This window comes from Pleurodeles waltl, chromosome 1_2, assembly GCF_031143425.1.
Source record: "Pleurodeles waltl isolate 20211129_DDA chromosome 1_2, aPleWal1.hap1.20221129, whole genome shotgun sequence".
Taxonomy (NCBI): Eukaryota; Metazoa; Chordata; class Amphibia; order Caudata; family Salamandridae; genus Pleurodeles; species Pleurodeles waltl.
Genome location: NC_090437.1, coordinates 478673218 through 478698354, shown reverse-complemented (window position 1 = coordinate 478698354; position 25137 = coordinate 478673218). Strand labels below are relative to the sequence as shown.

The following is a 25137-nucleotide window of genomic DNA, read 5'->3' as shown; positions in this document are numbered from 1 at the left end:
TCTCCTCCCTTCTGTTCTTGGATTTACACCCTCCAACCACAGGAATGCAGGCAATACTATTTGACAGTCTGGTAGGCTGTCCTCATACTTCATCTTCTTCCATGCTAAACCTGGTGCATACACAATGCACCCAACTCTGCTTTTATTATTCATACTCTGAGCCAAACTTTAAGAAAACATCAGCTCCAACATTTGCAGAATCTCTTTTTCATTGTTTGAATTTTCAACTCCACCTGTTCTCTGAAATTGCTGTAATGTTCGGGTTACTGCTTCCTTTCAGAACAGACGAAAGATCTCCATATTTTGCTATGTGTGTGTGTCCAGCCATTACTTTAAGCTTCCGGTCCATGAGCTGATCACCTGATTTTGCTCAAGTGGTGGTCTAGCAGCAGACATATTCTTTACCTAATGCTAGTGCTTATCAAAATTATATAATACTGCACTGTCTCTCATGCAAAAAGTCATTTCTTTCTACAGTATTGCATCTTCAAATAGCATGCTTTCTCAAACAAACCTCTCCATATTTCTAAAACCCTGCATGAACCATTTATCTACATTTAAAACTTCACATTGTTGCTTGTCCTTTTTAATTCCAAAACTCCTCTCCTTGCAGCCTATGCATGCCTCCTCTTAGTGTGCACAGCCTACTTTAAATTGCGTGCATGTATTTCCACAAATTGTCCACACCTCATTTCTAAGATCATAACCTCTCCTTCTTTGAAAGTCATACACCTGCAGCGTAACAATATCTAATCTGCTCTTTCTCGTCTATTAATCCCACCAACCATCTACATACACCACACCACTAACGATCATATTTAACTCCTATTAAATAAATCTACCTCAAATAAACTGGAATAAGTGGATGGAAAGCTTTCCTTGAGAGCACAAGATTAATAACAATAACCAGTGGATTAACCCCTAGGTTCGAGTTCCAGAGCAGCGTGCTACCCGGCATAAGCTTCATCTCAGTGTCGGGGTTTAATGTATGCTGTTTATTACCATTGTTTAATCTCTGGCGGGGCCAATAATCATGATGCCCCTCTCCTCCCATATCATTGTTAATATGCAGAATTTTATAATCAGCACATCTGCACATATATTTCATGTACTGGTGCTAACAATAGGTATTTGACTAAAACAAGGGTGTAATGTGTTAGATTTGTACGCTAAAATCACATTGAAGAGACTGTTAGAAGAGTTGTTTCTCTGTGTAAAGTAAGTGTTGCATGCAGTCTGTGAGGCAGCGAAAGCTCCTTTTTTATGTTCATTTTGCTGAACCTGTAATAATTTTTGATGTTTGCACTGTAGTAATAAATGTGTGACTCTGCATTTATCTAGTACAGTTTCTCAAAATAAACTGTGATTGGACCACTTGTATTTTCATGGCCCATATAGATGGGTGTTGACATAAGAGAAAAACTAACCTTCACAAATTGAAAAGCCCTTAAAATTAACCAGGTACAGTTTAGTGGAATAACTATAACTTGCCCTGCTTATGACCTCACATATTACATCACTCATGACATGTTAAATGGCGTCATTGATGACATCACTGATGACACCACAAATTACATCATTCTTGTTACTGCTATTAAATTACTCCAGAAGCCCTCACATCATTTTAAAAGGAACGTGTTTAGCAAAGACCTCTAGTCATATGCAGCATACAGTTACTGTGTGTACACATGTGGATGCATAGAATGGAAATAGTGTAAGTCCCAGAGGCAAGTATGGTTGGGCATGTAGAAAGGTATATACTTGACCCTATAAACAAACAGTAAGGTTTAGGGTGTTAGTAGTATTCCATGATAAACATGATTTACACCGAGAGCACTTGATGTGAGTTGCAGAGGCATGTTTCAAAGTAAGTTGCAGCTGGAAGCCAATGCCTGTTACAAAGAATTTGTGAGAAAAGCTAAAGAAAGCTTCCGTTGACAATAGATTGTCCACTAGTACGTCTGGCTAAATGTAATACAATGTTATGCACAAATTCTGTGTAAGGAGAACATTTAAGAGGTGTTGGTGTTTATTTCCAGAACTCGCAGGCATTACAGATAGTTGAATAATGTAGGGGTGACACACATAGAAGTGTTCTAACTCACACTGGGATTTGAGGCATGGGTCTCGAATGTGTGTAACGTAATTCAGCAAACTACAGACTGGGCCTGACAGAAGCTGTCTTATCAGTGGTAACTTGTCATCATCTTGACTTAAAATTGTGGGTCATGTGTCCATAAGCTTTTGGATCCAATGCGAACGGTCCACCTTCACATGAACACTGCTGTGTGCACAAGTAACTGAGCTTTTTTTAGTGCTTTTTTTAAATTGCACATGGTTACCATCGGACTGGATCTGATCGTATTAGCATTTCCTAAATGCCCATTTTGCTTTTAGGAAGTGCTTTGTACAGGTGCATAGGAAATCCCTATTTACAATTTCCTATTTAGGGAGTCGCAAAATGCGATTGCTACTATGTAGAAATCACATTTTGCAACCACGTTTAGGCCTTTGTACATATGGAAAGGCAGTTCTGTATTGCTTAACGGACCGAAATTACGATTCAGTTCGTTAAGAAATTCAATTTCATTTCATACATCTAGTCCTAATGTGGATACCTCATGATAATAGGATGTATATATGTAAATTAATTCATATGCACTGAGCACTTCTTTTGCACCTTGCTCCGTCCACTCTGATTGTTGGTATACTTCGATATCATAACGCTGTGAGGTTATATATCATGTTGAAATTATTTTTTAGGCACATTGTCTCATTTACCGATGCACTAACATACTATTGTGGAACAGGTTACGATTGGTTTGATAGATCTTTGGTTCAGATGTGACCCACAGGACCATCATTCTTTTGTTTTATAAGTTGAGCTGGGTTCCGGTCTGGGTACATGGGTCGGTCCTTCTGTTTGGTTATTTTGTTTTTACACTGTATGAAGGCCTCAAGTCGACTCTGCTTCGATAGTAGGTGACAAAATGTTGGTCGAATCCAGCACTTACGAATGCTTCTGGCAGGCTCACTAGCCCGCTTCAGCTCATGAGTTGCATGCTGAAAAAGGCCGTTTTTTGTGTTTTTTTTTTTATCAGCAGAGCTGTGTAATTTCCTCACGTCTAAGCATTTCTCACCACTTCTCTGGGGATCTTGGGATAGTCACCTTTGGGTTTTGTCCTGCATGTATGTTGCATATTTTGTATCACAGCGCTAACTCTAGAGCCAGCATTAGTTTCAAGATTACCCAAATAAAAGAAATTCAGCCTTAAACCGGCCAATCACATTGTGTAAAAAAATAAAATGTGGTTGACAGGATTGCCTTGCGAATTCAAACATCAGAGATCCACAAATGTTTTAAGCCTTTCAATACCACCTGGCACTTTTTTTAAAGCACGTTTTTCAAAAACTACTGAACATATGTACACTAAATCAAAAAAGCACATGTTAGGAGTAATTGTACTTTTACTGCAAGATTGATTCATTAAGCGATTTTTGCTCTGTCTTTAGGCAAAAGTTATAAAATGGGAACTGATACACTCTTTCACTACCTCTTCCCACCTCTTAACTTTTTTCCCATATAACTATTTCACAAAAAATTGGCATGATGAAACTTTTGTTTGGTGCAGATCTGTCCACGGCATCAAAAGGTATAGCAACATCAAAAAATGCCTTTTCAATGGAAAGTGCAGCTGAACCATAGCTGCACCGAGGCAACCGCTACTGTGTAATACATACCTTTTTAGGTTCGAGCCTGCGTCGCATGCACTTGCGCATGCGTATCACAGCGAGACGCTTTAGGTATTAGAAAAGGGCTCGGAGCCCTGTCGACGTCACGTCAGTGTTTTTCATTGGTTTGTGGTCTTGCCTATTAAAATCTGCTTACTTTCATTAGTCGAAGGCATTCATACGTCATGCCTTTTCCGGTGGCTAGCCCTCCTCGAGCGCATCGACCAAGTACAGAAAACATGCGAGGCTCGGTGTTTTCTGTCCGGCTCGTGGACTACTTTTTCTCTATTTTCCTAGCGCGATTTCGCTTGGCAGAAGCCGAGCGCTTTACACAGTTAATTGCACTTTTTCTGGTTACGTACATAAATGCACTTTTGCCGATAGGTGAAAAGTCGGGTTAGGAGTTTACAACGCTATCAGCTCTAACATGAGCAAATGCGAGACCCTTTGCATTGCAAATGCTTGTTTAGTTTTGTGTACTCTACCCCCGATAACAGTTTTATGATGAATTTGTGTTATGATTTATATTAGTATTTTGTTCTTTTTTTGATTGAGCATGACTGTACATTATTGTGTTCTATGTTGGCCACTTAATGTGCTTTGGAAAGTTGTGAATACAATGCATATAATGTTGATAACAAACACAATGTTAGTTATGACTTGTTCGTTTAGAACATAACTCTGTTCTTTTCCAAAGTATAAATTCATTAGGTCGAAGATAGTGAAATACAAATGTTTCTTACTTGACATTTATATTCCAGGTCTCAGCAGTCATTCTATCATCAGAGCGCCGATCAGACAAAATATTTCCTCCTGGACCATGTGCTGCTGTTTCTGCTAATGGCCCTAGCCTTGCAACCGAATCCTCCTGTCTGTGCCCCTTGGCGTGGTAGAAGTTGCCTGACTGTTTCCTGTGTCAGCTGTGCTATGATGACTTGGACTGGAATGTGGGCAGGGATTCAAGTCATCTTTCAGGAGCTCAGTAGTTGGAGCTAAGACAGTGCTGAGTGAAGGTTCACAGACATGGTGGGTCGTGTTGTTCAGACTTATTTACATGTCTGTCACACCTCATCAATCACACTGCTTAGGGCTTTGGTGAAAAGCACAATAACTGCACCTCAGTTGTCATCATGCACAATATGGAAACACTTCTCACAAAATCATCAAAAGGATCACAAAACAGACAAAAAATCTTCCAACTGCACAACCCACATGGCATAGCTTGCTACCCATAAAGTCAGGCACTTCAGTGCCCCCACATATGGATAGCAAGCACTGTGCAATACAATATACAGTTTCAATATAAAAATACTCTTCTTTTTGGGCTATTGGCTCTATAATCAGATTGTGTCTCTGGCAAAAAGCCTGGGATTCCTGGTCACTTCGTATCAATGACCTGATTTAAAGCACTCTGCCTTGCTGCTACATTTCTACCTTCTATGCCGAAACACTCAAGAGAAGGACTCTCGCTTGATCACTAGCATTTGGAAATTTTACTTTTACACATTCCCAGAAATGGAGCGAAAACAGTTGTAGAGTACACAGGTACATACATTAACAATTAATATTTTTTAAATGAAAAGCTGTACTATTATGAATGAATATGATATCACATCTTGGGAAGTACAGCAGGCGTCTCATCACCCAAGTAAAGCTAAGAATGAATTGTAATCATTACAGTCAATGAAGGTGTGTGTTTTGCTTATTTTTGGTAATTTAATTTCTGCCTGCTTACAACTAAAGGCTGAGGAGTCTGAAACAGTCTCATCTTCTTGTATAGATGGTGCCAGAATATCTTCAAACACACTGATGGAAGTTGTGCTGAGGAATAACTTTACTCTTCTCATTAACAACACCACATACCAGGTTGAACCACCGATTGTAGGTAAGAAACTTCAGATTGGATATATTTATAAAGTGTCTTTGAAATTCACATTTTTGTAGGTACTAGTCAACCAGTTTGTGGTGTTTGTGCTTCAAATAGCTAGAAATAGAAATGAGTACTGTGAACAGATAGCTACAAAGCACTAAGATATGGGACCTGGTCTTTGCAAATTTAATTCATGACCTTTGCAGCTTTACAGAACATTTTCCAATTGTTCATCCCCTCTTCAAACAAATTTAGTCTTCGTAACTGTTAGTGTCTTACCTGCTGAAGCCCAAACCCAGGGCAGACTATAGCTATACCACCAAAGGCCTGCATGCAGTACGCAAGGACTTCTCCAAGCAAACGTCTGTAGGCCAGATCCAGTTTGTTGAATGCAAGATCCAGTTCGTTGAATGCAATCTTGTTTTACACTAGCGACAATTCTGGCTGTTCGTAGACCCTAGGACATGGTCATTCTAACTCAGCCCAGTGGCTTCACTGCAGCATTCTGTAACATCTGTTAATTTGAATTTTCCTTTTCACATTAGTCAGAAGACACACATAGATTTAGTTACCAATAAAGAGGGACTGCTATCAGGCTTCCACCCACCCCTCGCTCAAAAACGACCAGAGGTATAAAAATACAAGTAATAAGAACAACTAAAAAAAAACATCAGCATGCATTTTCAACCTAAATTAGAACATGGAAAAGTGGAGCACTCCATTGGAGACAATGGAGTAGCTCCAGGCTTCTAATGGCTGGTAGAAGCCCGGAGCTCGAACTTTCCAATGTGTGTCTTTTACAGCTGTTGATGTGAACAAAGGCCCCGGGGAGCCTGAAGGGATTTTAACCCCCTCAGGCTTTGCAATGCCTTTGTTTTACTAATTTGGACATTCTGCCCTTTAGGGGTGGTATGTTCTAATAGCCTTATAGCCCACCAGTAGCTGGCTTATACCAGCCATTAAAGGCCCGCTCGCTTTAAGCTGGACCAGGCCTTTAATGGCCAGATTAGCCCGTTATGGCTGGCTATACTATAGCCCTAGAGCCAGCGCTGCCTGTGGCTATAGTGGCTAAACCTTGATGCTAAGTTATAGGCGCCAAGAGCCTTTCACAACTTCTATAGCCCAAGACAGAAGGGTCTATACCACTAATATAATAATCCATCCACTGAGTGTAGAATGTTCTAAATTAAAAAGGGAGAAACAGCCATTATTGGCCCTGGGCCACTCCGTTGTCTTCACTGGAACTCCCAATATTCCAGTGTTCTAATATAGCCTTATAGCCCACTGTTGAGGGCTATACCAGTTGTTAAAGGTTCTACCTATAACAAGGTTGAGAGCCTTAAGCAACTGGTATAGCCCAAGGTAGAAGGGCTATAAGGCTATTAAAATATTTTGCCAAAGAGGGTAGAGTGTTCTAAATTGAAAAGGGAGAAAAAGGGAGAATCAGATAGACAAACATTGGAATGTTGAAGCAGAACACTTGTATCAGCCTTTATAAGACTGGCGCTATTCCATTGTCTTCAATGGAGCTCTCAGCATTCCATTGTTGTAATATAGCCTAATAGCCTGCTGTCGCAGGCTATACCGACCCGCCCCAGCGTTAAAGGCCCGAGCCCAAGTCGAGGGCCTTTAACAAGGGAGCGAGACTTTAATGCTGGTGTAGCTCAGTTACGGAGTGCTATAAAGCTATTAGAACATTCCCCACAAAGGGCTCACCGATCCTGAGGGGATTTTTAAATCCAAAGTCCCCTCGGCTCCGTGAGGCCTTTGTTGACAGCAACAGCTGTGAACACAAGCATTGGAATGTTGGAACTCCGGGCTTCTACCAGCCCTTAGAAGCCTGGAGAACTCCATTGTTTTTATTGGCGCTCCCAACATTCCAATGTTCTAATTCCTAGTAATTCACTCTTAAAACATGAGCTGTGGTTGTATATTACACCAGTGAAAATATCCCCTGACAATTGACTCCTACTGACCGCTATCATCAAGCTTTCAGCATCCTGGGAATCTATCATTCTTAGACGTCTGCACAGGATGTTGAAGTATTGTGAAAGGAGCATAGTCAATCTGTAAATACTTTATTGAAGAACCGGCCACCCCAGATTCCCGCAGGCCCTAAAGATAAGCTCCAGCTACTTGATATTTTAAAAACAAACATTTCATCAAGGAACATTTGAATATCGTTGTCCACACCTTTACAGTAACCCCTAGTACACACACAAATAATGTGTGAGAACCTCATCATATTATGGACACAAAACAAAGGTATAACATTATGCCTGGAAAATGCCATCCTTGTTATCTGTCCCACATAGTTGAGAAGTGGGTGCCATAAAAATGAGAAGCAAAAAATATTATCTTAAATTGCAAAGTCTGGATTTCATAAAAATCAGAACGGCCAATGTATAGCTTAGCCAGACGTGTTGATCCATTTCATACAGCTTTCCAAGCTACTAATTAAAAGAAGCTAAAAGGAGACAGTTTTTTAATTGCTAAAAAATCTTCTGATGACTGGACATCTACCACTGACATCTCTGGAGGTAATGCTCCTACCATAGTTAAAAATACCACCCAAATGAAGTACAAAATGTCGCAATCGTTTGCAGCATCTCCACCAGCATTGTAGAAATTATTGCAGCCATGCTGTGCAAGCCTCCTGTCATAGTCTAGTCCCTTACAATTCTTTGCCGGTGCCATATACTAGTAAAGCATTTTACGAGATTTATGATTTAGATGTACCTTGAAGTTTCATAAATTGATTACTTTTGGAGCACCTAGTGAAGTCATCTAAATCACTTCCAAAATGTCTGTGCCAAGGAGCCTCCTTGCTACCATCTCTCAAATTCACCAGACTTGAATGCTGGGGTACAGCGATGGATGATGTGAATTGTGAACAGGGAGAGGGAACTTATTTAGGCCACAAAAGACCCCTGCAGCCTCCCATACCTTAAAAGTATTAAAAGTTGAGGGGCATTGGTCAACTGCCACCAGCTGCTGTTTAGAACTTGCATACCTTTAAAGAGTTCCCAGAAGCATGATGTTCAAAGGGGGGGGGAGAGGGGATCCATTGTTGAGATGCTTTCATCCATTCAGATTACTGAACCTATCTACGTTGTATTTAACAACATCAGGAGTCAGTGTTTAGCACCCTGCGCAGGTACGCCCCGTCATTGGTCTTGTTGCAAGAAACCCATCTCCTCGGCACTAAATGTCCCATGCTGGCTCGTGGGGGCTACGACAAAATCTATCACGCAGGATTCTCAAGGGGTTCTAGAGGGGTGACTATTAAAGCAATACACTGTTCCTAAGAGACCAAGGTGAGCTATAGAAAGTACTCTGGGATCCTAATTAATAGGAGCAAGAGTCCTCACACACCCAAATGGGTGTCATGCTTCATCATCGGACAAGCTCCTCGTCAGACCGGCGCTGCAATGTCTGACGGGCACCACCCAGTGGGGGGCTCTTTGCCGGAGATCTTTTTCTCGATGATGCCTCACTGTCCCGCAAATGAGTAGGGAGGAAGAAACTGGGAGAGTTCAAAGGATGAAAGTAGGAATAAAATTGGCTCAGGACCCTAGATAAATGCTGACTTTATTCTGTTTGTGTAGGGTGAAGGCCAAGATTAAAATATCAAAAGAGAAAGTGAGATAGAGATGATGCTCAACCACTTTCAAACTATATGTCTAGTGGTAGGAAGGTCAGGGAACTACGAGACCCACCTCAAAATTGGGTCGACATGTTTCGCGTCTCGGTGGTCCAGAGCGGATCCAATGACGCTTCTTCAGGACCTAGTGTAAAAGAACTTCTCCAATTTTGAAGCTGTTAGCTATTATGTAGTGTTGCTGATAGTCAAAAAAAGGTAATCGTCAGTCACTTACACAAGTCTATTGTGATCAAGTGTTTAGTTCCTAATCGTCACCCCTCCCAGATTGAGTAGGGGCTTCATGGGATCACGCGGGCCATAAGCCAGATCAGCACAACATACTTTGTTGACGGACCTGGTGGAGGGCGGCTCAACCTACCCTTTGATATCCGGGAGCACGTCCAAAGGGTAGGTTGAGCCGCCCTCCACCAGGTCCGTCAACAAAGTATGTTGTGCTGATCTGGCTTATGGCCCGCGTGATCCCATGAAGCCCCTACTCAATCTGGGAGGGGTGACGATTAGGAACTAAACACTTGATCACAATAGACTTGTGTAAGTGACTGACGGGGGGTTTCGGATCACTCCCCTGTGCGAATCCGACTCTGAGGTATCGACCCAGCCCAGCACCCGATGTGGCGCTTGAACGCTTGGCACCTACAAGAAGAGAAATACACCCTCGAGATTAGGGATCATCTCACACAATACTTTGACCAAAATCTAGGATCCGTACAATCCCCGAGCACGATCTGGGCCGCATGTAAGGCCTCACTTAGAGGACATGCCAAGCACCTCACCCGCGTCGGGGAACGCGCCCGTGATTCACAGGTGGAGGAACTTGAGGCCAAGGCAGTACACCTAGAACGGCTAGGTACTACAGCCGCCTCGGCATCCGTCCTTAGACCCCTCACCATAGTCAGGGAGTAGATAAAGCAATTAGTACTGGAATCTGCGAAATTCTCTTGGAGGGCGTCAATGGCACGGGTATATGGCTGGGGGGACAAAAACGGTAAACTCCTGCACTGGCTAGCCTCGCATCCACTAGCCGACAGAATTATCCCTGAGATTACGGATGAGACGGGCTCGACTGCAAAAACACCTGGCGACATTGCTAGGAGCTTCGCCTCCTACTATGCGCAACTATATGCGGAAAGCCCTCGGCCCTTGGCTGAGAGGGAGTCTCCCCTCTTGGCCGACATCGTCCTCCCTAAAATTTCACAAACAACCAGGGAATCTCTAGACGAAACCATAACGCTCGCTGAAATCACAGCAGCAATAGCCAGCTTGTCAACGGGCAAAACACCTGGCCCAGACGGCTTCCCATCGGAACTTTACAACAAGTGTGGGGACATTCTGAGCCCTCACCTGCTCAATATGTACGACGAAGCCGAGAAAAATGGCTGTTTCCCCTCCGGGACTGATCAAGCCACAATAGTGGTGATCCCGAAAACTCAACCTCCGTCTCATAAACGCTTGGCATACAGACCTATATCTCTCCTGAACACTGAGATTAAAGTGCTATCCACCATACTCGCTGCTAGACTAAGAGCTGTTCTTCCATCGCTGATACACCCTGATCAGTGTGGGTTTATGCCGTCGCGCTGCACCAGACACTGCATTAGACGACTGCATGTCGCCCTAGCACACCGAGGGAAACTGACTCGATCTCCCCTGGCCCTTCTCCTGCTTGACTTTGAGAAGGCCTTCGACACAGTGGACTGGTCCTATCTGGAACACGTCCTACAGAACAATGGTATTGGGCCTAAATTCCGCGGCCTCGTAAAGCTACTGTACTCTAACCCGACCGCGCGGGTCCAGGTAAATGGGGTCACCTCCAAGCCATTTCCCATTCGCCGTGGAACTCGGCAAGGATGGCCGTTATCCCCGCTGCTATTTGCATTAGCAATAGAACCGCTAGCGAGATTGATTAGGGAAGACCCCCTGTTGGAAGGTTGGTCATGGCCTGCAGGCCCAGAAGACCGGGTGGCACTGTACGCAGACGACGTCCTCATTTACCTCTCCAACCCTGCCATGAGCGGTCCACGGGTCCTACAACTACTAGACCTCTTCTCACAAGCCTCCGGCCTGACCTTAAACCCGGGAAAATCCCTGTTGGTACCCCTGCACCCCTCTAGGGAATGTGTCGATTGGCAACAAAACATCCCGATACGCCGCAATAGCTTTAAAAACCTAGGCGTACACATAGCCTTATTACCTGAACTGGCCTGGGAATTAAACATTACTCCGTTCACTAGGAAAGTTAAAGGGGACCTCCAACGGTGGCGAGGGCTACCCCTCAATCTACTGGGTATGACTGCGCTTTATAAAATTATGATACTTCCCAGGTTCCTATACCAACTACAGAACTTCCCATACCTGGTCCCTCGAAAGTGGTTCAAAGAGGTGGAATCAACAGCACGCCAAATCCTGTGGCACGGCTCCCGCCCCAAGCTGTCCCTCGCTACCTGTCAAAGGGATATCTATGACGGAGGGTTGGGAATGTCCAATATCTACTTCTATTATCTAGCAACACACTTACTTGTAATTAATGACTGGTTGGGGGGGGGGGGCTGGTCAGACCCGGCGTATAGGCTGGAACTCCAAATAACGGGCTACAATGGGATTCTTAATGCACTGTATGGGGACCCCATTCCACGGAACACCCCGGATGTGACTAAAATGACCCTTACAGGGTGGCAGGCAGCTCAAAAGGCATCGAGCTGGTGGGGCCGCCTCACTCAGCAGACTCCTCTCTGGCGGGGTTGGCGGAGATCTCCGCGCTGGAGGGATTCCAGAAATGGGATACCATTGGAATCTCCACCTTGGGGGACATCTGGGAAGGGTCTCACATGCGATCATTTGGGGAACTCCAAGAAATCTATTTGCTAAATAACACCCAATTTCATAAATACCTACAACTTAGACACGCACTACTCACACACGTGCAACCAGGGGATGACATCCCAGGGTACAGCCCACTTGAAGCTAGGGTCCTGATGGGAAGTCTGGGAAAAGGAGGAATCTCTCAGCTGTATCGCTCCATGCTCACCAATACCTCTCCACCCCTAGAGGGACTCCGTTCAAAGTGGGAGGGCTGGGTGGGCCCTATAGACGAAGCAGATTGGAGAGAAGTATTGATCGCCCCCCGAACTCTGGCCATCTCCTCCCGATTCCAAATGCTACAAACCCTCTACCTACATGCAGCATACCTCACCCCCAAAAGACTCTTTAAAGTAGGCCTCCGGTCCACACCCGATTGCCCCCAATGCTCCAACCCAGAGGCTGACTTTTTCCATATGGTCTGGACTTGTCCAGTCATAGAGACGTACTGGGAGGCAATCATAGGGGAGGTCACAGATGTCCTACAATCCGAAGTGGAGGCATCTCCTATACAACTCCTGTTGGGGGTCATGGGGGGGGGTGAGGGGTCTGACCAGGGCGAACCAAACTTTCCTGGGCGTAGCATGCTTGGTGGCGAAGAGAGAGATTATGGCAGATTGGAAGGCCGAAACGGCACCGGCCCTGGCCAAGTGGAAGAGAGGGATGGATTGGTGCGCACAATGCGAAAAGCCTATATATGAAGCAAGGGGGTGCCCAGACAAGCATCACAGAATATGGGGGAAATGGGAAAACACACTGGTCAGCTAATCTGTGTGTGCTTAGGAGAGACAACACACATCAGCCCTAGTTCTGATGCTTCCGTGGCGAGGGAGCTGTAATTAAGGTGTATACTCACACTATATTATCCATTGTATTACTGTGATCCATGGACTCAAAATTGGATGAATACATACTCGGCATATGAGGGGCGCGTGGGGACCGGGGGTTGGACGTTGAACTTTGATTTTATGGTGCCACTTTATTCTTATTCTTATTTGTATTTGTGTTTGCATCTTTCCTGCTTATCTTGTTAAAAACTAATAAAAAGCTATTTATAAAAAAAAAAACAACATCAGGAGTTGTCCACTCTCAGGTTTAAGCCTTACTGTGTGAACCTATTACTATACTTAAACTGGCAGAACCTGAAAAAAATTACGTAGGGGTGTAAAGGATATTAATTTTATAAAATGTGATTCAGCCTACTCATGCAATGGCCCTGTAACACCAAGACCGGGGGTCCTCTTGAACCCTTTTTAGGTAATGTCTACATACAACACAAGTGTTTTCTAGGTTAACTCCTCAATAGTATAGGATTGTCCTTAATGAGGAAAATGGGAAGATCCATTGAAGCTTGTTAGCCTCCTCAAAGCCATACTTGCCCAACATATATAAAAAAACCAATTCACCCAGGTTGTGTGTCTTTCTTTATCCATAGATACTAGGTCCGAGGAGGCCCCCCGCCATTAAGTAAGATCAGCAAGGTTAATGATTTTGTGGATGTTGTTGCCAGCTTCCTGCTCTTTAAAAACACAGTTGATATGTTTTCTGGATTTATCCCCTTAGTAAGCAGTTGTTCCATCGTCGTAACAAAGATTTTTGCATACAATAGGGTGTCGCTGGTAAACAAGACTGTTGACCTACAAGAAGAAGAAAAGTGAGGGCTCTTTACTTGATGGTGTCATCCTCTCATCACCCATACAAAAGTTGAATAGATCACAAATTAGTTGTCCCAAGGATTTGCTGAACATGTGTGTAGAAAGTATATGAGAAGCCATATGGATGTGTCATCTTATTTCATTTCAGCCCTTTGATTGCAGTTAAAATTCCGCCATCGTTAATGCACCCTTCAAGGCTTAAAACATTTTGAGCTCATTAATACAGGGAGTGCAGAATTATTAGGCAAATGAGTATTTTGACCACATCATCCTCTTTATGCATGTTGTCTTACTCCAAGCTGTATAGGCTCGAAAGCCTACTACCAATTAAGCATATTAGGTGATGTGCATCTCTGTAATGAGAAGGGGTGTGGTCTAATGACATCAACACCCTATATCAGGTGTGCATAATTATTAGGCAACTTCCTTTCCTTTGGCAAAATGGGTCAAAAGAAGGACTTGACAGGCTCAGAAAAGTCAAAAATAGTGAGATATCTTGCAGAGGGATGCAGCACTCTTAAAATTGCAAAGCTTCTGAAGCGTGATCATCGAACAATCAAGCGTTTCATTCAAAATAATCAACAGGGTCGCAAGAAGCGTGTGGAAAAACCAAGGCGCAAAATAACTGCCCATGAACTGAGAAAAGTCAAGCGTGCAGCTGCCACGATGCCACTTGCCACCAGTTTGGCCATATTTCAGAGCTGCAACATCACTGGAGTGCCCAAAAGCACAAGGTGTGCAATACTCAGAGACATGGCCAAGGTAAGAAAGGCTGAAAGACGACCACCACTGAACAAGACACACAAGCTGAAACGTCAAGACTGGGCCAAGAAATATCTCAAGACTGATTTTTCTAAGGTTTTATGGACTGATGAAATGAGAGTGAGTCTTGATGGGCCAGATGGATGGGCCCGTGGCTGGATTGGTAAAGGGCAGAGAGCTCCAGTCCGACTCAGACGCCAGCAAGGTGGAGGTGGAGTACTGGTTTGGGCTGGTATCATCAAAGATGAGCTTGTGGGGCCTTTTCGGGTTGAGGATGGAGTCAAGCTCAACTCCCAGTCCTACTGCCAGTTCCTGGAAGACACCTTCTTCAAGCAGTGGTACAGGAAGAAGTCTGCATCCTTCAAGAAAAACATGATTTTCATGCAGGACAATGCTCCATCACACGCGTCCAAGTACTCCACAGCGTGGCTGGCAAGAAAGGGTATAAAAGAAGGAAATCTAATGACATGGCCTCCTTGTTCACCTGATCTGAACCCCATTGAGAACTTGTGGTCCATCATCAAATGTGAGATTTACAAAGAGGGAAAACAGTACACCTCTCTGAACAGTGTCTGGGAGGCTGTGGTTGCTGCTGCACGCAATGTTGATGGTGAACAGATCAAAACACTGACAGAATCCATGGATGGCAGGCTTTTGAGTGTCCTTGCAAAGAAAGGTGGCTATATTGGTCACTGATTTGTTTTTGTTTTGTTTTTGAATGTCAGAAATGTATATTTGTGAATGTTGAGATGTTATATTGGTTTCACTGGTAATAATAAATAATTGAAATGGGTATATATATTTTTTTGTTAAGTTGCCTAATAATTATGCACAGTAATAGTCACCTGCACCCACAGATATCCCCCTAACATAGCTAAAACTAAAAACAAACTACTTCCAAAAATATTCAGCTTTGATATTAATGAGTTTTTTGGGTTCATTGAGAACATGGTTGTTGTTCAATAATAAAATTAATCCTCAAAAATACTACTTGCCTAATAATTCTGCACTCCCTGTAGTATGCAAGTGGGGGAAGGGGTAACATCAATCTAGGCTGCCCTTTTGGAGGAGTGAAAATGCTTATAGAAATTTCAAAGCACCTCAACCTTATTGCTTTTATAATGCAAATCCTTGCCGTTCTCATTCTGGATAGGCTGAACTCTGTTACAATTTATCCTGGCCCTGAGTTTAAATGCCAGGAGCCAGTCTGCCTTTTTTCATTTCCCTTAGTGTTGTTGCTTTGGTCTACAAAGCTAATATTCAGCTTTATTGGACAGGATGGTCTTTAGCTGGCCCCGTATGAAGAACTTCCCCATTCCAAAATTCTTATCTTCTTTATGTTTACTTCTGACTCCAAGAAACAAGGCCTTAAACAATTTCCCCACAATATGGCCAGGATAGTACAGCAGGAATTGTACCATTGGAAAAGATCCTAGTAACTTGGGAAAATTTCCTATTACTTTGACTGTCTTTTAGCACAAAAAACTCCTTTACCAAATGTGAGATCTTTTTTCTTTGTTATGAAGTGCCATATCAATCACCATCAGCTGCCTGTTCATAATATGTGATAGGGGCAGTCTGCATCTGTTGAGCCATGGGCATTAAATATGATAAAACATTTTTGGTTATGCTTTAAACAAGGTCAATAAATCTTTTCACCCAGCATGAAGGGGTGGAGAAATAGTTCAATGAAAACTCTTTGAAGAGTACAGTTTAAAATGACAGTATGACCCATGTGGCCACACAAGGAAAACCCCAGTCTGAAATAAAGTTAAGGGGTTTTATTACAAGGTCAGACTCGGTTATGTAGACAGTTCTCAAAACAAAGTTATAAAGATACAGAATCACCATGGGTTGACCAAAGCAACGGAAAAATTCAAACAAACTAACATAAAAAAGACTAAACATTCGTCAGTAGCAATGCAAAACATCAAAAGTATAATCTGATGGGCTAAAAATAAGCGCTGTTTGGTTCTTTTAAGCATAAAGGCAATTTAAAAGTGATCTAAATGTAGCTAGCAAGGGCAAAGAAAAACCCTACAGATTAGCAAGTCAAAAGTTAACATGTGCTGGGCTAAAACATGTGGACAAAAAGTAAAAAGAAAAAGGATAAAAAGAATTTGGATAAACATCTGGGCAAAAGGTGACCAAAGTTGGTAAAAAGTAGATAAAAAGGGAAGGCACTAGCGTTTCAGATGCTCGGTCAAGAGATAAAATTCTAAGTCTCAGTAAAGCATTTCAAAAGAAGGTGTAAGGGTAGAGAGGTCTGTACCTGTAATATTCCAAGCAAAGCCAAGTGGAGAGTGCCGGAGAAGAGGGTCAAGCAGACTGCTGCTAATCCAGCTGGGGAACAGTATATTAAATAGTGCAAGATGATTTGCTCATCGATCACTCTACATGACTCGGAAGTTGTACTTGTTCAGTCAAAGTACATCGTACAATATGGAACTGCAACATCAGGAAAAATTCCCATTACCAACATCTGAAAGGCATCCATCTTACCTCATTCGTGCGGGTTGAAAAAAAAATGTATAAAGTCCATTCCACAGTGCCTCAATGTACTGGGTTCAAGGTTACTATCTCAGGTTCCAAATGCGTAAAACAATAGGACATCTATTCCTAAACTAGCATTTCATGGGTACTAAATCTGAAAGAAAAGTCATGTTAGCAAGAATGACTAAACATTTTTCTACGCAGTCAGGAAACAGGGCCTTGCGAGTCTCACTTAGGCCACCTAAAGCAAAATAAAAATGGCACATTCACGTATGCAAAACGATGCGCATATAACATTCAAATTATGAATTTATCATTGTCAGTGTTCACGTTACAGTAGATTTAAAACAAAATATATCTGTTAATACATTCCATTAAGTATAGTGTAGAACTACAGTTTCGACATTTGCATGCAACATTTATCGCATTACTTTTCAGAAATCTATTGCATTTTTGTGCAGGCTGTTAATTTACTTAATAAAGAATCACATGGAGTTGAATTAATTGGACATACATGAAGTTTTAGAGCTATACAACATCACTTTGTTATCTCTATTTTATAGTGAATGCACATTAATATTGGCTTTCAGTGCACAGTTTCACAATTAATCGATTGTCACGTATAGGTGATAATTGCGAAGTCAAGGGGAGCAATACCATGTCTGATACATCAAATATATGGCTCCAAGGATACCTTAAATCCTGGACTAGAACACAGAAATGGAATGTGAAATGTTTGATCCAGAAAAATGTTGTGCAACAGTCTCATAGCCCTCGATCAGCTTTGGCAGAAATGCCTCGCAGAAGACGAAATTCATGCCATCCCTATCCCTAGGGTGGTACCTTTGATTAGGTTAAGATCCCCTGATCGGTTAGTTTTCCTTAGGTGAAGTCTTGTAAAACCAATTAATTTACCAGCCTCAGAAGGAAGGGATGTGAGTTGGCCTTGCCTAATTCAAACTCTCAGTGGGTAGAGTTTCTCACTGAGCCATGACGCTCAAATTGCACTATTTCCGCTGTAAAGTAGGAATCAGCACGCCACAACTATGAATGTGTACGAACATTTGGAATTGTAATTTCTAATTCTAATTCGATGCAAATCAGACTTAGGAAATCGCAATTCCAAATATAAGAAACTCCATTGATTTTCTTTTGCGATTCTCGTGGGTGGCAAGATAAATCTACCTCATTAATATTAATGAGGTAGGTCGCAATTTGTGACCCACTGGGAATCGCAAAAATCACAGGGATGGTTGCCTGCTGGGGTCAGCAGACCACCATGTCTGTGATTGCTTTTAAATAAAGCAATCTTTTTTTTACGCAGCCTGTGTTCCTTAAAGAAAAACAGGATGTGTTTAAAAAGAAAATAATGAAACGTTTCAGTTTCATATTTTAAGAGTAGGCAGTGGTCCCTGTGACCACTGCCTGCTCTTAAAAAACGTTTTTGCTTGCATTCACAATGGGGACCCCTTTCCTTTGCGAATGGGTTTACACCAGTTTGAAATTGGTGTTACCTGCGATTGCTTTGGACCGCATTCACAGTCACAAAACAATAATTCAGACCATTTAGATTCGGTATTAGGAAGAGAATGAACTCGCCCCTTCCTAATACTGAATTGCAAAACCCAAATTGTGATTCGGTAACAAGTTACCAAATCGCAATTTGGGCTTTGTACATGCCAAAAGCATTGTTCCAGTCGCAGAATCGGCCCTTTTGCGACTAGAAAAATGCTTTGTGCAGGTGGCCCACAATTCTTTAGCACTTTGAATGTCTCCATTTTGTACCCAAAATAGAACAAAGCAAGTCTCTTTATCCTCCCAAGATACACTCTGCCTCTATCATGATATATTTTGCTTAGTGCATACTTTCTGGTCTTCACTGGGCCCGGCTCATCCAGATATTTTGAATGACTGAACTTCATTCCATTATTAGCATAAGTGTATTTTGTTGGTGATGAATAGCAAATATATTCATAGCTTCGCTGCGAGCATGCGTTATTAATCACAAATGCAAGACACAATCGTGCATGTCGCTGGGTGCTTTTATTTATTTTCTTCAGCGTATACATCTCCTTTACATTTGGTGTTTATTGGGTCTTTATTTATGACGCTAAAATCCTCTGTGGGACGTGCTATGGAGCCCTGGAATTTTCTATTTTCCTTATCGGATTAGCCGTGTTACGTTTACACGTGTGCTCATGAGATCTCACGCATTTCCTCTAGTGTTTTGAATAGTGATAGATTCATTGAAGTGGATCATTGTCGCAAGCAACTCCCGGCTTCCTCAATATTTTACAGGGCCTCATTCTTTTCCAGTATTGAAAAAGCTTTCAATTAGGCATTTCCACAGTCTAGTGAGGCCATGCGCCTTGTACCTACCAGTGCTTTGTGGAATGTCGCAGCATGCTGTTCATCGGGAAAATAATATTTTATTTTTCAGGTTTTTGAGACTCAAAAACTAGTGCAGTTAAACCAATGCTATTTATTCTAAAAACATATATGCTTTATGCAGAAAAATAAGGTGATAAAAGAATGCTTTTTATGTACTAAATACTTGTTTAAATAGGCTAACTCCCCAGGCGAAACTTACTGTGATTAAAAATAAAATAAAAACATAAATCAAGATTGCTTACAAAATATTTTTTGTGACTCTCAAGAAAGCACTCCTAAGCCTCGGGAGTGACATCCACACTAGATGTCAGTACAAGCTTTTGCAAGGACCCGGTCTGCAGAGCAAGTTACACATTGGTACTTTTGGTCTTTCTTGCACCTTCTGAAAATAAATCACCTAAGAGAGAGCTTTGGGACTTTGTTCCAACGTGTACACCACTGGGCAGCCCTCCAGTGTTAGAGTCCAGGCAAGCTGTGCTTTATGGGTGCAGGGCCGCACTGGGGAACCAAAAGTAGCAATGGCAAAAGTGCCCTGCACCCTTCGTCTCCTAACACAATATCTCTTTACATTCATCCATTCTCTTTCCCTCCTTCCCTCCCTTCTTCCTATCTGATCACTTTCTCTCAACCTTCCTCTGCCTCTTTCTCTTTCTCTATTTTGAAGCATCCCAATGCTCAATGCAGTTGAAGCTGGGGAAAGTGACAGAGGCACCAGAAGCGGCCCTGGGCTTTCAGACCTGGCCTCCAAGAGCGCCAGCCCTGGGTAAAAATGCTTGCTGTAATAAAAGTACTATTTGTCCAGCTTGGGTGCAGAATTCTGCTAGCAAGTATGTAGGTCACCAGACACCAATCTTTACTTCATTCACAAGCATCAAAGTAGAGGTTTCAAGACAGGAATGTTCTATTTCTCTAACCAGGCTCTCGATTGATGCACGATTTCTCAGTGACTGCCATTTTGCCCATAAGTTTGAAAATACAGAGTCTAAGATGTGCCAGAATTCTTTCAAGCAATCTTCATACATGCTCCCAGGGCAGTGAACTGTCTGCTTCTCTGTTTGGAAGATAGTGAGCGAAATGAACAGCTACCCTGATCCTCGTAAGCAGTGTACGGGCACCTTGATGACCTGCTGAGAGCCACTAACTCCCGGTTAAGCTGGAGTTCTCAAGCATCCCAAGTCCTTGCAGGGGCAGATTATCCAGTCCATTCACTCAGACTGGCCCCCTTAGACACTAGGCTACTATATACAATCAGTTAAATTCCAACACCAGACAAAAGTAAAGAAACCACAGCCGTAATCTTAAGAAGCAGGATTTCAACGATAAAGTAAATTGTATATGCCAAAGAAATCTTGAGTCAAGAAAACAAGGCTAATGTAGTTAAGGAAAGAACATCTTTGTGCATAAGTAAGTGTAACTGGATATTTAAACCACAAGGGGAAGCCATGGTAGCCAGTATCAGCCCGTGTTCTTCTCTGTTGTTTGAGTACAATGTAATACTCACTTGAAGCTGCTGGAGCATTTTTATCCTTTGCAGGAATCAGTGCCCTTCAAGGTTAATAGATTTTTGGACCCTGCATAAGATGTGATAGAACCATCAACACAATTTCAAAAGGCAACAAGGAAGATACCTCTCAAAGGGACAGAGCGTTCAGTAATACAGGTAAAGGGGTTCAGCTTCTCATTTCCGGGCAGGCTGCTCATCAATCTGACCAAACTCCAACTAATCAATGACATATTAGTATTCATACGGCATTTGGATTCGTCCTGGTTGACAGTCTATTTTACGTTGAAGGGGCTTAATCCAATAGAAATCGATCACGCGGCTCAAAGTTAAAACATTAGCACAGCTCCGTCCCAGGTCTGTTATGGGAACATCATCCATCCATGTAGCTTCACACAAGTTTGAAACAAATGTTTAAATTGCTAGTCCAGGATGTTCTACATTCAAGGACATTGTTTCCCTTCTCTCGGTGTCTAAAACAATTGGGGCCTATTACTAAAGCTAGTCTTCTCATGGGAACAAAGTCTGTAAGAAAGTTCACGTTAGAGGAATGACTGCATTTTCTGCACAATCATGAAAAACAGGGCCACCAGGCCTCACTTGGCTAAGGCAGTTGAATTAATAACTTAAATAAACCACAATAATTGATTAATTAAAAAAATACAGTAAAGTGCCTACACTGCAGCCATTGATTAAGAAGCATAAAATGTTCTTAGTTTAATCACAGGAATTACATAACTAAGTACAGAAAAACAAATTTCCAGAGTAGCTAAAGATTGCAGGTATCTAAGACCATCTTTATATGCTGTAAAATGCTTATGAAACAAAATGGGGCACAAGAACTGAACTCTAAGTGGACAATACCATTTACAAAATAACATAAAATGCACTGTTCATTGGAAGGAGTTAGTATTGCATGGGCAACGTAAGGAGATGTCAACCCTAGAAATAGCAACAGGAAAGGCAACTAAATGATGAATCAAATTTAGTCTTAGCCTTGTCAAATAACATCTATGCTAGAGGTTAGAAAGCCAAGTTAAGTAAGCGATTGTTACGGACACATTATAGATTTGAATGTAATTAACAATAGTGTGCATACCAAGAGACCTTACAATTCGACCCTCTTCCTTATATGAATTAAAGGCCCTTTTCACTCTCTTTTGCATCTGAGGATATCATTTCGGGGGAGTCAAAAAAAAAGTGCTCAAACCTAGGCTGTGAAAAGTATTCTTGATGTAAACCAACCATGGGATAGATTGCATATTGTCTATGGTCAAACAATCTTTCATGACTACTCTGTAGAATCCGTCCATCGGGGAACTCCATATTTTCAGCCACAATAACAGGGGGGCGTTGTCCAGAAAGTCCTCTAAGTACCCCAGTCCAGGTTCAAGATGTGCAATATAACTTGCTGTACTTCTGGGAATCACAAGTAATCGACTCAAGAGTTTATTTTCTATTACCTGCAACTTCGCTGGCACAGCTCATCTCCACACTCCCGCCCCATATACCCCAGTGGGGAAACATTTACTCCTATAAAGCTGGGTCATATCTCTTATTGCTTATGACCAGTCCTTGTTGCAAATCTAAACACCATATCACATGTTGCCCCCATCTTTTGTGCTCTTTGTTTGATTAACCTCTCCTTTGACCCACTCACACTGAACAAAATACCTAAATAATTGAAATATGGGGCTTTCTCGATTGGGGTTCCTCAATGCTAAAATGTTTAGATTTGGTGCTTCGAGGCCCGCAGGTCATTACAAATGACTTGCTAGTTGACCTTAAGTTTTCATTTTATCATAAAATCATTAAAACCATTTAAAAGACTCTGGAGACCATATGCTGTCAGAGCTAAAAGAACAGCATTGTCCGCAAAATAAAAGTACTGCGACTGCCTTTGAGCCAACTTGGGGGACATCTTTGCTGTAGGCCTCTAAAAAAAAAAAAACTAAGAAATTAATATACAATAAAAACAGAAAGGCAGCTAAAATGCAACCCTGCCTTACATCTCTGGCCACTCTGATTGGTGGTTTAGTGCAATCCCCACACTGAGAATAATGGATTGTGGTGGTTGTGTCCTGATGCAGGCTCTTTAATAGGTCCAATAAGAACTGGTGAGTGCCCACCGGATCCATTAGCTCCTACAAAATTTCCCTGTCCACTAGGTCAAAAGCACAGGAGAGGCCCATAAATGCCATATGGAGGACACCTCTCCTGGCCTTGACATATTTTCCCCAAATGAGGGTTAAGTTGAGGACCTGCTCCACTATCCATAGGCCGGGGTCTAAAACCATATTGGAGTGGTAATAAAAAGGAGGTAGCCTCTGCCCAATCCTCCAGTTTGCGTAAGATTACTCGCCCAAGAATTTTTAATGTAGAGCCTAATAATGAGATTGGGCGACAACGCGGGCAAGTTTATATGAAATAAAAACACATTTTAAACCGCAAACTGTTAATTCTTCATTAATAATTCTTCATTAGCATTTAGATTTCAGTAACATTAAACAAAATAGCTCTGTTAATACATTTCAGTCAATATAACGTAGAACTACATTTGTTTATTTTTGCACACATTTTAAAATCATTAATCATTAGAAATTCAATAGTTTCAATACATTCTATTAGTCTAGAGTCTAAGTTACATCATAATATCAGTTTAGTTTAATGTCAATACCACCTATGTCGAACACTACAGTTTATACGAGTGCATATTTAAAATTAATTCTCAGTATATCATTCTACAGTCAAACCATCAGTACTTTTGTTAACATAATGCATAAACAGTCACATATAGATATAATGGTCCACATGATATACCTTTCGAAAACATATTCTCTGGTAATATGTACCATACCAGCCTTTCAGCAGTTTGCAATAGGCATTTTTCCCATATATCAAATAAACACCTGGTCTGGCGTGGCCTTGTCCGTTTAACATAAAGGTCCAAACACTGTTAAACACAAACACGTCTACATTCACTAGTTCCTAAAAAATGTGTGCTAGTCTTTGACCTAGAGTTATATATACATAAGTTCCCTACATGTTGCCAATCTACAACCAGGAATGCTCGATTTCCAGCAACTGGGTCAGCTTTATCTTTTTCCCAATTTGTAAAACTACTACCTTTTCTGTCTTTGCTTTCATTGCTCTTCTTTTTTTCTCAATTTATTTAATTAATTCCTTTTCTACCAGGATAAGGTTACATGTTAAATTATTCTTTTGGACGTAAACTGTACCAAAGGTCACTGTAGGCTCAAAGAAACCTCCCACTGTGTCAGTGTTTTTCAAATTTGTAACACTGTTCACATGTTTAATGATGGGTGACAATTGAAAATACCAAATCATAATTTGAATAGAAGTATTGATAATACACCTGCTGATACAACAGTGTTCGTAACAAGCTACAGGAAATTCCATAGGTTAGGGTCTATGATATGTGATTCCCTCACTTACTGATGAAGGCAACTGCGTGCAAACGTAACAATCTCTGGCTTCCATAGTGTCAACATATTGGTATAATAGTTTGTAATACACATTTGGTGATACACACTGATGATTCCAAAGGTGATTTAAGTGTTTCTCATCTTTGTAAAGTGAATTCTGATCTGCAATGTGATTTGCTAAATTCGGGGCACTTGTGGATATAATCTTTCCTGAATCAATCGTTGTTGGTAGGCTTAGTCCAACAAGCAATAATATGATCATGATAACTGTTGCTACTACCAAACCTATACATGTGTATTTGCATTTACTACCTCTGTTTTGATTCACCTCCATGAGCTGTCTAATTTCAGACCAAGGTTGGAATTCAAAAATGGAAAAAAACACTATTAAAATTGCAATGCAGCTTTAATATATATTGCTGTCTCTTTTCAGTCTTTTTATTTATGAGCAAAGCAAATCAAAAATAGTCTCTTTAAAGGTGTAAATTATTCACAAAGTTTCTTTGTTCTTCTAGAAAGTTCATCAAGAGTTTTTTTTCTACTTTAAATGTTAGCTTTTACTAAAAGTTCAAAATGTCTCTAATAAAGGCACAGCTCGTAATCACTGCACAGCTTGGTACTCTTTTTCTCTTTGGCCTGTTTTCTCGACCCCCAGTATCACTGTCACTTTGATTCGACTCTGTTTCTTCAGCAATAGTTGAAGGCACCAGTACAGCAGGCACAACCTGCTCTTTAGGCCAGTTGTCTCCGGATACAGCCCTTTTACT

General features: G+C 41.7%; 1 protein-coding gene across 1 annotated transcript in view; it reads left to right on the top strand.

Moving 5' to 3' along the window:
- MCUB (mitochondrial calcium uniporter dominant negative subunit beta) overlaps nt 1-25137 on the top strand; it is a 408993-nt gene that overhangs the window by 307849 nt on the left and 76007 nt on the right. Inside the window, exon 4 of the mRNA XM_069241124.1 lies at nt 5513-5617. Within this exon, the coding sequence (XP_069097225.1) occupies nt 5513-5617 (105 nt within the window). The remainder of the gene's footprint in view (nt 1-5512; nt 5618-25137) is intronic.